General features: G+C 40.1%; 1 protein-coding gene across 2 annotated transcripts in view; it reads right to left on the bottom strand.

The window, feature by feature from the left end:
* The window catches only part of RORA (RAR related orphan receptor A), a 702,197-nt gene that overhangs the window by 24,597 nt on the left and 660,043 nt on the right, over nucleotides 1–17,557 (bottom strand). For both annotated transcript variants that reach the window (XM_041741549.1, XM_041741557.1), the window contains one exon: nucleotides 10,589–10,674. In XM_041741549.1, coding sequence (XP_041597483.1) covers nucleotides 10,589–10,674 — 86 coding nt within the window. The remainder of the gene's footprint in view (nucleotides 1–10,588; nucleotides 10,675–17,557) is intronic.

The following is a 17,557-nucleotide window of genomic DNA, read 5'->3' as shown; positions in this document are numbered from 1 at the left end:
GCGGACCTCTACCCAAAGCTGTGGCTTGGCTTTCTATAGCCCTGTCATCCTTATGTCTGTACACACATTCTTCAGTCACTTGGACAGAATGGTTTTGTCTTCATTCTAGAATAGGACATATTCCAGCCCACTGCCCAATTCCTGGCCCACATCTCCTCCAGTGTTTGCTTGCTCAGTCAAGGGACCACCTTCATCCAAGTTACTCAAGGCAGAATGACAGGATTCATTTCATCCCTGCCTCCTCCCCTCCCACACCCATGCAGTTACCACATTAGGCTGTTCTTGCCATCTTCCTATTTCTCAAATCCTTCCACTGTTCTCCATCTTTACTGCAATTTTCTCATGTTTATGTACCCACCACTGCCCAAACTGGTTATTTTTTAAAAGATTTTACTTATTTGTTCATGAGACACACACACACACACACACACACACACACACACAGAGAGAGAGAGAGAGAGAGAGAGAGAGAGGCAGAGACACAGGCAGAGGGAGAAGCAGGCTCCCCGAGGGGAGCCTAATACAGGACTCGATCTGAGGACCGCAGGACCACAGCCTCAGCTGAAGGCAGACACCCAACCACTGAGCACCCAGGTGTCCCAGCCCAAATTGGTTATTATATAGCCTCCCAATTGGTTTCCCTGCTTACATTCAAACTCCCTCCAATTCCTTTTCGAATAGTTACCAGAGACCTTTCCTCAAACATCAACCTGATGGGGTCACTTCCCTGCGTCTAAGTCCTCAATGGATCCCTGCTGATGACCAGGCCATGACCACCTGTCCAGACAACTCTCTCCGACATTCTTCTCAAAGTCATACTCTGGCCAAGCCTGAATTCCTGGTTCACAGTTTCTTCAGGGGCAACTCCCCCAGCTGCCTCCACTTCTAGAAGCTCTCCCTTTCTCTTCAGGATTCATGGAGATAATTACCTTCTCTGACTTTGCTCCTCCCAAGGCTAGTGGAGGGGCTCCCTCCATGTGCACCCTTATAGCCAGGTCTCCCCTCACTGATTGCTTTGTTTCTGTTCCCAGGAGCTAATCCAGTACTTAGAGAAGTCAACAAATACTTGCTGAATGAACGACCAGAGGGAAAAATGATGGTGCTGATTAAAAACTGTGGTGACAATCATATGCTGCACACCTGCTCAATACCAGGCACCATGTAGGACACTTGGTAAACATTATTGATCTGTAATTCACATCAACCTTGCAAAGTAGTTATTTCTATATGATTTACAATGAGAAGATTCAAGTGCAGAGAGGTTAAGTCATGTGTTTGAAGTCACACAGCAGGTAAGGGTAAGAGCCAGGATTTGAATTGCTGAACACTGAGTGCATCTTATTCCAAATGCTACAGACTTCTTAATATAGTACCCAAAAAAGCATCAAGACAAACATGTAGGGCAGATCAAACATAACAAAACAAGACAAACAACAAAACCAAACAAGCCCCAAACACCCATTTTTCAGTTCTGTAGTCCAAGTTCCATATAATGGTTTAGACACAGGAGAGGGAGGTGACATTTCATAGGATATTGAATACCATGTTTATATATGGGTAGGAAAACATTTTCATTTGCTGGATCTACTTAATAAAAAGCTCTGAAATATACATGGCATTTCCTACTGGAGTTATTAATAGTTTTGCCCAAAATTGTGGGTTGCCTGGATGAAGTACTATGGGTGTGGCTGGGAAGGTGTTCAGAGGGTCTTGCTCTGAGGGGGGCTCCCCTCCAGTTTGGGGCTCCTTCTCAGTAAGGCATAGGCTGAAATGCTGATCTGATGTTTGGTCTTTTGACAATTTTCACTTAATGAATTGATTCCTACAGTTCATTAACATACCCACTTCCACTTCTGTATACACATATGTCTTAATTAGCTGTTCATTGGCTGTTTAATTACAAGAAAACAGCTGACAGCTGCCTTGCTGAATTCTAATGGCAGACGCTTTGGAACGGCTACACATTTGCTTTTGACAACCAAGATTTATTCATAACTCTATGATTTATTATGAATGTTCCTATGCTTGCCTGAATTATTGTATTTTCCAATACAACTAAAAAATTGGAATTTGGGGGGACTGTTGAAGTAGATATATGTCTCCCTCTCACAGCAGAGAATCCCTTCTGTAAAAGATGAACTGTTACAATTTTATTCCTCTGGGGAATTTTCTGTTGAGAATATTCAGAAGTATGATGGGGGAAAGGAAGAAGTATCTTTGGATAAACACGGGCAGAGTGAAGTATTTAAAGTTAAGAAAGAAAATAACTGTCGATTTAATTTTACTGAGGGGTAAGGAGAGGACATGAATAGACTAAAATCAGAGACAGAAAGAGGTAGAGGAAATGATAGAATTAAAATGTGTATGTGTGTGTGTGTGGGCGGGGGGGCAGGAACAATAGTCCTCAAGGAAGGGAATTTGTTCTTTAGGAAAGAATAGGCAACCTCCTTTGCAAAAGTTTGCTGGTACAGCTCTACACCCCTACATCTGGCAGCAATAAATCATGGAATCATAGATCTCCTGAACTACTTTCCCCTTCAATAATGACTGGCCTCCCTGTAGAATTGTATGTGCAAATGATCTCTGATTAAAGCTGACCTCATGTGTCATATTTGGTAAGTGTAGATGTCTGCTTTGCCATACTGTGATCTGCTACACTCAGACTCAATCCAAATGAACACATTCAACAGCAGTGATCGCCAGGCAAGCATGAGGAACCCTGCCTTGAGCCAGACACTATATATTGACGACAAGGCCATAAGCCATAAGCCCAGCATTGTCTATGAACTGAGGAAGGACAGCAGTTACTGAGACATAATTAAGACCAAAACAAAAAAACAAAAAATACAGAAAAAGAAAAAAAAAAAAACCAAATCATCTTGATGCACATTGGGGTTTCACACATCCTACTACTACATATACATTTCATCACAGGATTGGAGGAGTGAGTGAGCTTAATGAAATTTTTTTCTTATCACCTGGTATATAACAGAACTGAAACTCTGATGCTACAGGATGCAGTAACAGCCAAGTCTAATTTTCATTTTAAATGGTTAGCTCTAATACTGGGGCCAAGTGTTATAAGACATTAAAATAAAAAGGTTGGAAAAAAATAAAATAAAAATGTTGGACATGAATATATCAATGCTGAAAAGTGGACAAAATTGGTCCAAAGCTAGTTACATTTCATGACTGAAATAAAAATATTAGAATTCTCTAAAAAACAACTTGAGCCTAAATGGAATATTTATAGACATTTCTTTTTAGCCTAATACATATAAAGCTCCAGAAATTGCTTTAACTCTTTTAAGAAAAAAGGGTGGAAGAACCAATTTTGCGTTTTGGATATCTTTTTTTTTTTTTTTTAAAGATTTTATTTATTTATTCATGAGAGACACAGAGAGAGAGGGAGAGACACAGGCAGAGGTAGAAGCAGGCTCCCTGCAGGGAGCCCCATGTGGGACTCAATCCGGGTCTCCAGGATCATGCCCTGGGCTGAAGGTGGTGCTAAACCGCTGAGCCACCCGGGCTGCCCAACATTCTGGATTATCTTTGAGAAGGGTTTTCATTGTTAATCTCAGCATATTGTTTTTTTTTTTTGTTTTTTATTCATAGTATATTATTAGTTTCAGGGGTAGAATTTAAAGATTCATCATTTGCATATAACAGTGCTCATTGCATCAAGTGCCCTCCTTAATGCCCATCACCCATTTAGCCCATCCCCCCACCCACCTCCCCTCTAGCAACCCTCAATTTGTTCCCTAGAGTTAAGAGTCTTGTATAATGTTAACACAAAGAAACTACTCCAAATTCTCCCTTCACTGGGTGGAAAAGGAAACTTTGCATAAGACATCATCTTAAATGTATTAATTGATGAATAATTATTTGACAAACAAATGCTACTCTGTTCTTACCCAATCAAGAGCAAAAGGTCTTAGTCAGAAATCAATCCTATCAATCTTAATACTTGATTGTACACTATCATTTAAAAAGTTATAACTGAAATTGTAGATCCCAAAAGTGTAAAGGATACAGATAATAAAGTGTTTTTATTGTGAGATAAATTTTTCATCATCATCCTTTGAGCAGCCACTGTATCTAAGGGTGAAGTTAGGAATGGAACTAGAACGGTAAATAAGACCATTTCTCAAAGGGTATCTCAATCGATGTCATTTTTCTACAAACACTTCAGTATTTACACTCACTTTGAAGACTGAACCTCAACCCTAACATCCACAGCCTCTTGTTTATTTCTGGCCTTCGCTCTGCTTCCCCATTCCACGGCCTGGCCCCTCCTCCTAGGCAGGCCTGCCTCAGCTTACCCCACACCTCCTCCTACTGCTCACCCAGGGCTGGAACTAAATTCTGTTCCTAGAGCTAAGAAACATCTTTAATGACAGACCTAAGCCCCTGCAGGCCTAGACTTTATGTTTTTATGAAATACAATATTCAAGGCATGACCAAAACTGATATACTTACTGTTCCCTCATTATTTAAAAAAAAAACAAGTGGGTGTGCCTGGATGGCATAGTTGGTCAAGCCTCTGACTCTTGGCTCAGGTTGTGGGATCAAAACCCCTCCCCATTCTCCAGGGCTCTGTGTTCAGCATGGAGTCTGCTTGTGACTCTTTCCTTCTCCCTCTGCCCCTCCCCGCATGCTCACATGTGCACCTGCAGGCGGGTGCACATTCTCTCTCACAAATAAATAAATAAATCTTTAAAAAAAGAGAGAGAGAGAGAACAAGTAACGTACCTTCATAATAAAAACCTTGGTAAAATAGAGCCTTTAAAAATTTGGGAATGGCATACCTTTCCTTATTTTCCACTATCCACAGAAAATGACCCTTTGCTCCAGTCAGACTGGGTTATATGTTGTCCCCAAAAGACAACCAAGACTTCTCCTTCTCTAGGTTCCTGCTGCCTCGTGGGTATGTACTGCTTGTGTCACATCACAGATTATAGCCTTACTCTGGGATTTAGTTCTTTTTAAATGTATATTTTAAATAGACTTCATTGAGGCATAAATTAAATACAAAAACACACCATTGTGGGCAGCCCGGGTGGCTCAGTGGTTTAGTGCTGCCTTCAGCCCAGGGCGTGATCCTGGAGACCCGGGATCGAGTCCCACATCAGGCTCCCTGCATGGAGCCTGTTTCTCCCTCTGCCTGTGTCTCTGCCTCTCTCTCTCTCTCTCTTTCTCTGTGTGTCTCTCATAAATAAATAAGTAAAATCTTAAAAAAACAAAAAAAACAAAAAACCCCCACACCATTGTGAAGAGTCCACCTTGATGAATTTTGACAATGTCTAACCTGTGGAACTACCACCACGATTAAGATAGGACATTGCCACAAGCCACAAAAGTGTCCTTCCTTCAGCCGTCATTCCTTACTTGGGTTCCAGGTTACCACATTTGCTTCCTGCCATTATAGATTTAAAGTTTTTGTTTCTTCTAGAATGACATATAAATGCAGCTATACAGTAATTATTCTTTTGTTTCCGGCTTCTTTCATTTACCATAATGTTGTTTTGTGTATATATAGTACATTCTGTCTTATTGCTAGGCAGGCATTCCAACTTATGGATCTTATTCATTCATCCACCACACACTTTTAACCATTTTTCAGGTGATGGGCATCTGGGTTGTTTCCAGCTTGTGGCCATTATGAATAAAAGTGCTACAAATATTCATATAAAAATCTTTACATGACAAGTGCTTTTGTTTCGTTTGGGTAAATACCTAGGTCATTAGGTCATATGTTAGGTTGATGCTTATCATATTGCCACCTTTTTTCAGAAGGGCCGTACCACATCACAGTGCCCCCTCCCCCCCCAATGATGTATAAGACTGGAAAATTCCCCAGTTTCTCTGCATCTTCATCATGTTTGTTACTGGAAGTGTTCTTGTTTTGTTCTATTTTAATTTTAGCCTTTCAGATAAGTATGTCATGGTATATATTTTAAAAGATTTTCTTTCTTTATTTATGAGAGACACTGAGAGAGAGGCAGAGACACAGGCAGAGGGAGGAGCAGGCTCCCTGCAGGGAACCCCATGCAGGACTCCATCCCAGGACCTGGAGATCACGACCTGAGCCGAAGGCAGGTGCTCAACCACCGAGCCACCCAGGTGCCTTGTCATGGTATTTCGCTGTGATTTTATTTACATTTCCCTAATGATTAAAGATGCTGCGAATATATCCACGTGTTTCCTGGTTCCTTGTCCAGCTTTTATGAAGAGATTGTTCAAGTTATTGCTCATTTTAATTTTTATCTTGGTCTTTTTATTTTATTTTTTTTAAAGATTTTATTTATTTATTCATGATAGTCACACAGAGAGAGACAGAGAGGCAGAGACACAGGCAGAGGGAGAAGCAGGCTCCACGCACCGGAAGCCCCACGTGGGACTCGATCCCGGGTCTCCAGGATGGCACCCCGGGCCAAAGGCAGGCGCCAAACCACTGTGCCACCCAGGGATCCCGGTCTTTTTATTTTAAAATGTATCTGCATTTTTTTTCTTTTATTTCTTCCAGGATATGGCTTGCCTCTTCATTTTACTAATGATATGTACACTTTTTTAATTTTGATTAAGTCCAGTTTGTTATTTTTTATTTTTTTTAAATATTTTATTTATTTATTCATGAGAGACAGAGAGAGGCAGAGACATAGGGAGAGGGAGAAGTAGGCTTCCTGTGGGGAGCCCGATGCAGGACTCCAGGATCACACCCTGAACCAAAGGCGGACACACTCAACTGCTGAGCCACCCAGGTGTCCTGTAGTTTGTTATTTTTAAAAATAAGGTAAGAACTTCGGTGTGTGGTCTGAGAAATATTGGTATGTCTATTGTTACACAAATATATGATTTCTTCCAGAAATATTATAGAGTTATGTTTTACGCTTAGGATACTCTTTAAACTAATATTTGCTTTCAGTGAGAGGTATAAATGTGAAGTTAATTTTTTTTCATATGAATGCCTAGTTGTTCCAGCAATATTATTTGAAACGACCATCTTTTCTTCATTGAATTCAATTGGCATCTTCGTCAAAATCCAATTGACCTTATATGCATGGATCTCTTTTTGAACCCGCCCAACCCTCCCTTTCAAAATTTTTTCCAGTTTATTAAATCTAGGATTTAGTTCTTGCATTGCTCTTTTGCAGACCTCATCTCTACAACTAGACCGTAAGCCACCTGAGGTAAGGATCAGGTCTTCTTTGTCTTTGGATCTCTTAGTACTTATATAGTGCCTGTCCCCAAAGGGGTGCTCATATTTTTGTTTTTAGTAGCAGAGTGTACATAACAAATAGCAAATGATCACAAAAAATCAAGACTGGACCCATACATGTTCTGGAAATGATATCTGACTAGAGCATCATGACTCAGGCATACGGAATTTGGCTAGAAATGATTGTAACAACAGCCAACACTCACTGAGTGATTGTTAAATGCCTGGCACTTTTCTCAGGGCGTTACCTAAATGCATGTGATAACCCCAGGAAGTAACTACAATTTCTATCCTCATTTTACAGATGGTGAAACAGAGGTACAGAGAGGTTGGGCAGGTGGTTGAGCTGGTAAGGCAGAACTAGGATCCAAATCCAGGCAGTCTGGTTCCAAAGTCAGAGCATAAGCATGCTGCAGTACTGTCTCTCTACAGGTAGCAAAGGAGACTTGGTGAGGGTGGGCTGGGAATATCCAGGAACTAGAGAAAAGAGCTACCAAACTTGCATCATTTTTGCTATTTATGTACAATGCTTACCTGAACAAATATGTGGTAAAATAATCATTTCAGCAATGAAATACGTCCTTTTGTTTCTTATGGTTTCAGGTGGCTGACTTTAAAATGCAATTTAAAATACCTTCACAAAATGATTAGCTCAGAAAATGACTGAGTCACTTTCTTTCCATCAGATATCTATTTATATATGTAATTAGAAATTTTCCGTATGTCTAGTGATCCTATCACAGAGATAAATTATTTATAATTTATGATGCTATAACCACCCTCACCTGGTTAGAGCATGACAAATCATTAACATCAACGGCAAAAACAGAAATCTCTTGACTTCACCACAGCCAGAAGTGAAACTATTAATTATAGCAGAGGGAAACTGTAATTGCAGAGCAAATACTATATGCATCAAATATAAACACATACCATTGTATAGGTCCCAGGCTGGGCCTAGGCCCAATATGTTAATAAAATTAAGTTTTAATTGTTTGTTTTGTGATTTCCATTGTGTAAAGTCAATAGGACAGAAGAACAGAACCACAGATAGCCAAAATACACTTTGGCATCGAGGCTATACAAGATCTGGGAGGGAATCTAGAAAAATAACAACGATAAAATAATAGCTGCCCTTTATTTTCTCATTGCTTTAATTTTCGTCATAAATAAACAGTGGGGGTAAAAGAAAACACACATTGTTTCTGCCTATGTAAAGCCAGTGGTTCTCAGACAATTCAGATTTTATTGAACAGCATGTTGTTCATGAACCTTCTGAACTGTTGTGTATTTCACGGGAAGTAGCCCTCACCTCCACCCTGGTCCTGCCTCAGATGCTGTTCTGAGATGCTCACTTTAGTTGGCACGTAAAACCACGCATGGTATTACTAAAAGACTCAGAGAGTGGCCAATTTCTCAGGCAGAATGAAAGCACACGTAGCTAATGCCCAGGACACTGTCCACTTAAGAAAATAACTAGGTGAGGGGTGACTATATGGCTCAGTCAGTTAAGCGTCTGCCTTCAGCTCAGGTCATGATCCCAGGGTCCAAGGATGGAGCCCCGAGTTGGGTTCCCTGCTCAGCACTGAGTCTGCTTCTCCTTCTGCCCTGGATCTCTGCTCATGCTTTCATTCTCTCTCAAATAAATAAGATCTTTTAAAAAAGGAAGAAAATAAGTAGGTGATATACATGTACAGAGTCAAGTTTGCTTGGAACTTCTGGTAGGAGGGCACTGCTGCCTGTATATCCTTCACCAAGAAAGGCTGTGTCATCTTGAACTGGGACGAGAACGTTTGAACACAGAGCGGGTGAGGGTCAAGTGTGACAGGTGCCCAGCCACTTCAGCTGAATTAACTCTGAAAGTCAATGGGATGACAGGTGTCACAGGCAGATCACGCTCCCTTAAATCCTGGGATGGCATTAGCCAGGCAGTTGATTTCATTTTGTTTACTTTTATTTACTTAATTGATTAATTTTGAGGGAGGGCAAACTGAGGGAAGTAAGAGGACATATTTTTTTTTTTCTTGGTAATCTAGAACCTGAGGACTTGAGGGTTGTTCTAAAGATGAAGAATTCAAAATCCCCTTTGAGCAGAAAGCCCCTATTCCTAAAAGGCAGGTGATTACCAAGAAAAAAGTGTGTTTGGCGGTATGCAGAAAGCTCAGGCGTCACCAAGATGGGATCAATATGAAGCATCTGTACATGTACAAAGCAGCACATGTTACAATGATTAACAGTCAAACAAAGACTTAAGGAAATTACAAGGCAAATTTCCCTGAAGTCTCTCAGTAGTTATTTGTGTCTGAAGGTGATTTTGTATTTTATGTCATTATATTTTCTAATTTCACTGAAGGAAAGCTAACCACATTCGTGGATTTTATTTTTTTGCCTCGGCCTCAAAAATGCCTCAGGGCTGATTCAGGCCTGGTTCCGTGGCAATCAACGGTCTCAGAGGCTGTCTGCATGTTTAAATAGCTTCTCGCCTGTTTATTTTGCACTGTTTTATCCTGTAAGCTGTCTCAAGGCCCTTCCAATATAAGCAGGAGGATTTAAATCTTAATAAATTGAAATCTGAATAACAGAGGCAATCTGGGTTTGGAGGCCTAGAATGATTAGGATAAACATCTCTATTCCCATTCCCACGTTATCCATGTGCGTGCACATATTACCCTCGATCAGGATCAGTAATAATCAAAATAGTAACAACAGCCAGAGGAATGATGATATTTAGATTTAAATAGCACTTTACAGTTTATAAGCACTTTTACTTACAGGTTTTAATTCTATCCTGAGAATAGTTCTAAGGGGTAGGAAGAAAAGGTGTCACACCCACTTTACAGATCAAGACACTGAGTCACTAAAAGATTAAGACAAGCCTACAACAAGAGGGACACGTGGTGGCACTGGAACCAGAACCCAGTTCTTTCCAACGGCTTTGCCAGAATTTAGCCAGATGTATCAACATACGTGTGCCAACAATAAGGACTTTCAATCACATCCCGATTAAACTATTGGAAATACCTTCTTACAAAGCTTCAAACAGGGACACCACAGAAATCCAGAGTCACTTCTCTTTTAAAAAAGATAACCAAAGGGATTTTTCATCAGTTCAATCAATTCTAGGATTGGAAGTGACAACTCAGGAAAATGCTCAAATACTTTTCTCTAGCCTCCTGTTATTTTGATGGAAGACATGAAAATACATATGACTTTCTTAATTGAAATTTAACACCGAAATGTTTATTCTGTTCTATCATTTGTCATCACTCAAAATGCTGAGAAGTTGAATCTTTAGACATAGTAGAAGTAACATCACAAAGATACGTTCTAACATTAACAGAAACAACAACAACAATTAAAAAGGCTTACCTTGCAGCCTTCACATGTAATGACACCATAATGGATTCCTGATGATTTGTCTCCACAGATCTTGCAAGGAATAATTTCAATTTGAGCTGCAACAGAAGCACGCAACCAGTTAATTACATTTTCTTTTAAACACCTTATAAAAGCGTTCCCTGATCAGCATTTGTATAGTGAAAACTAATAACCTGCTAAACATTATACTGCATTAACTATTCATTGCTGAACTGTGAGGGTCCCCCTAGAGCCCTGGACTAAATTATGGCTGCTCGTTATATAATAGCTTTCGGGTTATTAAAATGGGTCATTTGAGAAGGTGTTTAAGAACCCACAAGAAGACTGGAATCAGCATTTCAAAGCCTTCAAGAACTGGAGAGCTCGCAGTTTAGGCCTCAGAGCAAAGCAGATACTAAAATGTTTCCTCCGATCTCATTTTCCATCATTATTTTTAAAAGGTCATAAATCTGTCTTGGCTGAGCATTGTAGCTCCACTGGTAGGGAAAAAAAACATACTCCAGAAAGTCAAGACTACTTAGGAAAATGATTCAATTCAAAATATTAATAAGTTACATAGGATGGCAAGTTAAGAATGCCTTAATCTTTTTTAATTAATGTAGTTTCCATGTGTTAAAAAATTAGTCCATTTGTGTATGATCAAAACCTTTCAACCATAAAGTTAATATCCTATCTGAATTTAATAATGGTGAATCCTAATGAATAGTATATGTAGCTTCTGAGTTCTTGATGTTGGAAACTGATTGCCTTGTACACCATGCATATGCTTCTATTCCACTGATTTCCATGAAGATGCCTCATATGGAAGACCACCCAATGACTAATAAATATTATACCCATGTTCTCAAATATGACAAAGCACATTTCTCAGCAAACACAATATACCTTGAGTATGGTTGGTTGGAAAGAACATAATTAAGGATTTAAAAAATAACCTAAGGAGTAATTCGGTGAAACAGAGTTCTTGGCCCACTTATTAAATAGAATTTATATATGAAATAAAGACCAATACTGAGCTGTATATACAGAATAGCAATGTTCACCAGTTTATACGGAATGTTCTATTATGCTAAGTTTTATTTTCCATGGTTTTCACAATGGATATCATGTCAGATTGCTAAATCACACACACAAACACAATTGTAAGAGCAAAAATATACTTCATTTTCATATGGCCCCTCCCTAGGCCACATGCTTTATACAAAGCAATGACTTATTCAAGGAATATGTTGCACAATATAAGTAAGACACACATACACACAGCCTGCTCTTTCTTCCAGCGTAATCCCATATCCTGGAATAATTTCCACCACCACTTACTTTGGATTTGATATGACACTTGCATTCAATACTCAGAAATAGCATATAATAAATTACTGGATTTGACCTCATTATAAACCATGTGTACCTGCTAACTTCCTTTCAAGAGGACTAGTACAAGTACTGCAGTGACTTTTTGGGAGTGCAAACTATTCTAGAGGAAGAGTCCTTTACACATCAATCACTTTTTCTTTTAAGATTTATTTATTTATTTTAGAGAGTGGCAGGGGGAGAGGGAGAGAGTGTGTGTGTGTGTGTGTATGTGTGTGTGTGAGTAAGTGCAGTGGGGAAGGGGAGAGAAAGAAAGAGACTTAAGCAGACTACCCTGAGCACCAAGCCTGATGCGGGGCTTGACCTCATGACCCTGGGAACATGACCTGAGTGGAAACCAAGAGTCAGATGCTTAACCAACTATGCCACCCAGGCACCCCTCATGTCAATCACTTTTAGTGTTGACATACTGAGCTTCATTGTCCAGAGTTAGAGACTGTTCAAAATCTTACATCCAATATATTTTCTGTAATGGATAAATTTTCCAATACCTCAGTAATGGTGTCTTTGTATACTGTCTATTCTGAGTTATGCAGTTTAATGTGTTATAAGGTCACATTTAACAAAGACGATAATTTCTAAGTCTGCCTCACCTTAGTGGCTTGATTCCTTCAAGGAAATTCTTTATGAAATCCAAACTCTAATCACGCTTCGTATTTATGGCCCCTCCAATATTTTTAATATAGTCAAGGCCAAGTTTTGTGTCACATGTTGTCTGCAGCTTGAGAGAGAGTTACAGCCAACATTTTTGAGACACAAAACCCAAGTGGCGGTACAGACATTCTGAAAGGTGATATCAACTGAGAGTGATGGCCTGGATTTTCCCACAGGAATTAACTAGTCTGTAATGAGAACCAGCCTCTCCCACCCCAACCCCTAAGGAATAGAATAATTAGGCAACACAAAGTACCTGGGCCATCTATTAAACAAAATTTATACGTGAAATAAAAAGACCGACACCGAGCAGCTTCTGCTTATGTCTTACCTCAAGCCGTAATCACAGAAATCAGACACAAACTTCACTAAATCCTTGTAGTTCAACTCGGCATCAAAACGACCTGAGGTAATTAAAGCAACCTCAGTGCTGAACCTGGGACTTTCAAGAGTTACCTTCCTTCCAGCTTAACAATGGAGAGATCAAGTACATCTGTTTAGTTTTTTATACGGTATGAAGGCCCTGGGCAGACCATATCGGGAACGCTGAATAAAACTATCCAGATCAAATGGAGAGTAATGTATTGCTGTTCATTCTGCCTGGGTTCATAGTGGATTATGCATGAGAAGTGAAATGATGATATTTAAGGCAGGACCAAAATGTTTGCCAATGGCTCCTTGTAATCCTGCAAGTGATATGGAGGTCTGGCATGGAGGAGTCTCGTCATGATGGGGGTGGCCCTGGGATCCTGGCCTGGCATTCTGACCCTTGGAATGACTCATGGCCCGGCTGCAGGGGCAGGGGGTGGGGGTGGAGGGGAAGGCAGGAGAGTCACTGTAGCACAGACCTAGAGTTTAGTGCCAACTACCGCATAGGACTGTTGGCCTGAGTCAGGCTCCCAAACTCAGCCTTGCATCAGCTTCCAGGGGCTTCAGATCTGGAGGGCACTCAAGCTGAGACATATTTCACATGATTTATGGAGGCCAATTTGCTTAGTATGAATGGACTCACTGTAGATTGATCTGTATTTTCAAATAGGGGCCATTTGCCTAGATCTTTGACCCTCACTGTGTTTGTGCTTAGTTCCAGTGGACAGTGTTGGCTAAAGACTGGGAATTAGAAAAGCTTCACCAGGAATCTCATGGTACAGTGATAGGAGGGTTCTCCAAAGCAAAGTTCAAGTATTCTGATTGGTCAGATCAAACTATTCTACTAGCCTACCCTCTGGGTTGGCTCTCTTATCTCCAAAGACAATTTCAGTTGCAAGTGCTCTTTAGGAAATGATTAAAACCCACCTGCTCTGAAAAGCAAACTCTCTGAATGTGATCTGATCACATGTGTTGATATTTCCAGAAAGCAAACATTTGCAGACTGGACCAGGGCACTTACTCAACCTTCCATTTAATCCAACAATGCATTAAAGCCACTTCCCTCCACCTTTTAGTCAATTTACAGAATTCAAATGTATCAATGAGGAAAAAAAGGCCTTGCAATATTTTTTTTCAAAAGGAAAGCAGTTTAGTTCCTTAAATTTGAGTTTTCAGACCAAGAAGAGAGAAGAGGACAAAAATCCCTTTGCCCTTTGCTTTCTATCCCTCGGGCTTTTTCATTTTCTAACAGGCAGTGTTGTGTCTTTTCAAAATAATCTTCTTTTAACACAAATTATGAGTCTTGGCCCATATATATACTGCACACATTAACTCAGCCAGAATTTCAAAGGATGAGTTCTGTCAGACATCACTACTGTCACAAGTATATTGATTAAATTAGTCCACATACATATTCATTGCAGCAAAGAGGTTTATTGTGTAGCAGAATATCTGAAGCAAGATGCACACATATAATCATGAATTGGCTTAACAATGCACAATCTTGCTATGAAAAATTCTAATTTGCCCACATTTTCAGCTCTATTGCCTAAATAATTTGCTCTCTCATGCACCCTAAGTAATTCAAGCACGCTCTCCACACCTGCAGAGGCAAATTTCTGCAGTTTCAAGGAGCCGACAACAAGTGGCAGCGGGGAGTCAGGAAATCCTGGAATGCAAGTGTGCTAATTAGCCAAGTGGTCCTTGGGCTGGGCTGTCATTTAGCATTGTACTTCTATAAAAGGTTGGGTTTTTACTTCTAAATATAAAAGGGACAAGAAAATGGACAATGGCATTCTTAACACCTCATTTATTCCTTAGGACTTTTGGGGAGATATCTTGGTCCAGAGAAAAATACCCATTCTCCCAGAGAATTAAAAAATACAATTGTACAAGAGTTGTACCCATTTTATGCATGAAAGGTGATATCATGATAATCTAATGGATTTATCATAACCAATAATATGCAACACGTATTTGGGTCTATAATGTGTTAGGCATTATATCCATTCCTCTGACACCCAGTGAGGTACGTGGTACCATCATTATCATCATCTGCATTTTTCAGAAGACGAAATGGAAGCTCAGAGAGCCTATACAACTTCCCCAAAGTCAGAGAGCTAGGATGAGGTAAGGCTGGGATTTGGACACATTGTCTTTTTGTTTAGTTCAATAGCTCTTTTTCCCTTTTCCCACCTTACTTCACACAGCTGAGCTAAATTGCTCCAATAACAACATCAAGAACACCAGGAACAGACTGCTATTGGTATGCCACCATTAACCAAGGATGCACAGGACACAACACAAATAATTTGTTTAAACTTGCAGAACTACAGAACTGATGTCAAGATATCTTTCTGGGAGTTACCTTATTAGTACTTTATAACTGCAAGCAATCATCGACCTTCTAGACCATTCTTCTCCATTTTATAAAATTCCAAGTACAGTTTCTGATCTTAGGATGACTGACACCAACATGTAACAATTCTTAAGGCCTGGGCAAGTTACTTAACCTCTCTGAGGCTCCATTTCATATTTGAAGATTCAGTGATACGTGTATAAATGTAGCACATAAATGATTGTTTTATATATGTATTCTCTGTATATATATATATATATATGCACATCACAAAGTTCTTAGAAATATTTGGCACTCAATAAATAGTAGTTATTATTATTGTTATTGTTGATAAGAAATCCTGCCTTATAGCGGAATGAAATTCTTTTCTCCAGACTTTAAGCTCTTTCCAAAGTGGGGATAGAGAAAAGCTGCTTATCCTCCAAATAATATGACAGGCAGTTCATACCAGCTACCACTGCAATCCTTTACAACATTGGCACTTAACTGCTACACCCCAGCAGTATATTGCGATCAGCTGTGGTATATGTCCCAAGGAATTTGTTACTAATAATAGTAAAAAAAATATAAAATTTTTATTGGTTCATATAAAAAATAAACTAATAGGGACCTACAGTTACCCCAATAATATCTTTCATCCTAGCTCACTTGCATAACCATATACTTTCTTGAATTGGACCAAACAGGGCAGGGTTACTGTTAGCTTGCCAGGAAATGGCCAAACCTTGGGTACACCCATGAGAGTATGTGACACAGATGAATGTTATGCAATTTGTGTGTCTTGCAAAAACTGTCGAGAACTACTGCTTTAAACAAACAAACAAACAAAAAAAACCAAAACCCTGAAACAACTATTTTTTACACCAATCTGTTGACAGTCTTTCTTCTGGAGGGCTGAGAATATGGAAGACTTTTCACTTGCTATGTTACATATTCCTCCAATGTTGGAGTTTTTTTACAACCAGCATGTATTACTTTTGCAAGCAGAAAAACCAATAAAGATTAAAAAGAAAAACCCTAAGGCATTTGATTTTATTTTCAGCAAAATGGCTTGAGACTTTTATGGATTAGTCACTTTATTTTATCCCCAGTTTAAAACTGCTGGGGTATTAAAGCCTTCTCCAGCTGCCTGGACGGTCGCCGAGCCTGCATGTCAAGGCCGGCTGGGAGAGAGTGGCATAGGCTTCACCTGCTTACCTGGAGGGGCTTTCAAAGCTCCTGGCTTCTGGATTTCTCTGCCCCCTCGGGGTCTGGCCACCTCCTAGTTTCAAGGGCACTGTGCCCTGTAACTGGGGCTCCAGCTGAGGGGACAGAAGAAGGGGCTGAAATTCACCTGGCTGTTGAGTGGGCTGCAGAGTGGCTCTAACAGCCCAGGGTAAGGGAGCCTTGCTTCAATTTGCCCAGATAAGCACCTCTTTTACAAACCATCTGCAGGGGTGGTGCCTTCTTTGTAATGTGCAAAGGTACTGTGTGTACAAGCGGTGAACAATTCAGGGAGCAACATACTTTTTCTCCACTCTCAGGGCTGCTGCTGGAGGTCACAGGCCACCATAGGTTTTGCAGAGAGCTCTCGTTACATCTCCATGGTAGGAGGGGCATAGACTGTGGGCTTTGAACAGTCTGGCACATACAGTTGTCCCAGACGCATGGCTCGGTGTACAGCACAGGTAAGTTCCACGGCCCAGGCATGTTCAATGACCCTCACAGGCGGGGAGGGTGGAGTTCCAGCTGCATACTATCCAAATTAACAATCAACTTGTTCCACCATTTTGTCTACTGAATATACACTAAACAGAACACTAGTATGTTTCTCTGATAGAGTCTTTCCTTCTACTGATTTTGGATTCTTTCTTAACAGTACGTAATCCTCAGTAATCCTCGCTGAACATCACCAAAGCAAGTAGCCACCTAATTAGAAAAGCCCTACCCCTTTGATACAACAGCCGGGTGGTCATTTCTGGCAACAAATAATGTCTGGTATTTGCAGAGTTCTGTAAGAGTCTTTAAAGTGTTTGTTCTCGTTAGCTTGTTTTGATTTTGGTGCTCACAACAACTCTGAAGTGAGCCATTGGGTATTATCAACCCCATTCTACAGATGCAGACAGTGAATCTCAGGAGAGTGAAATGGCTTCTCTATGTCTGGATTTCCCAGAGTTTCAATTGTAGAGGCAGCCACAAATAAGACAGACTTGGTGTCTCTTTCCTAT

This window comes from Vulpes lagopus, chromosome 2 (genome assembly GCF_018345385.1).
Source record: "Vulpes lagopus strain Blue_001 chromosome 2, ASM1834538v1, whole genome shotgun sequence".
Classification (NCBI taxonomy): domain Eukaryota; kingdom Metazoa; phylum Chordata; class Mammalia; order Carnivora; family Canidae; genus Vulpes; species Vulpes lagopus.
The sequence above is the reverse complement of the archived record's forward strand: the minus strand, read 5'-3'. Positions and strand labels throughout refer to the sequence as shown.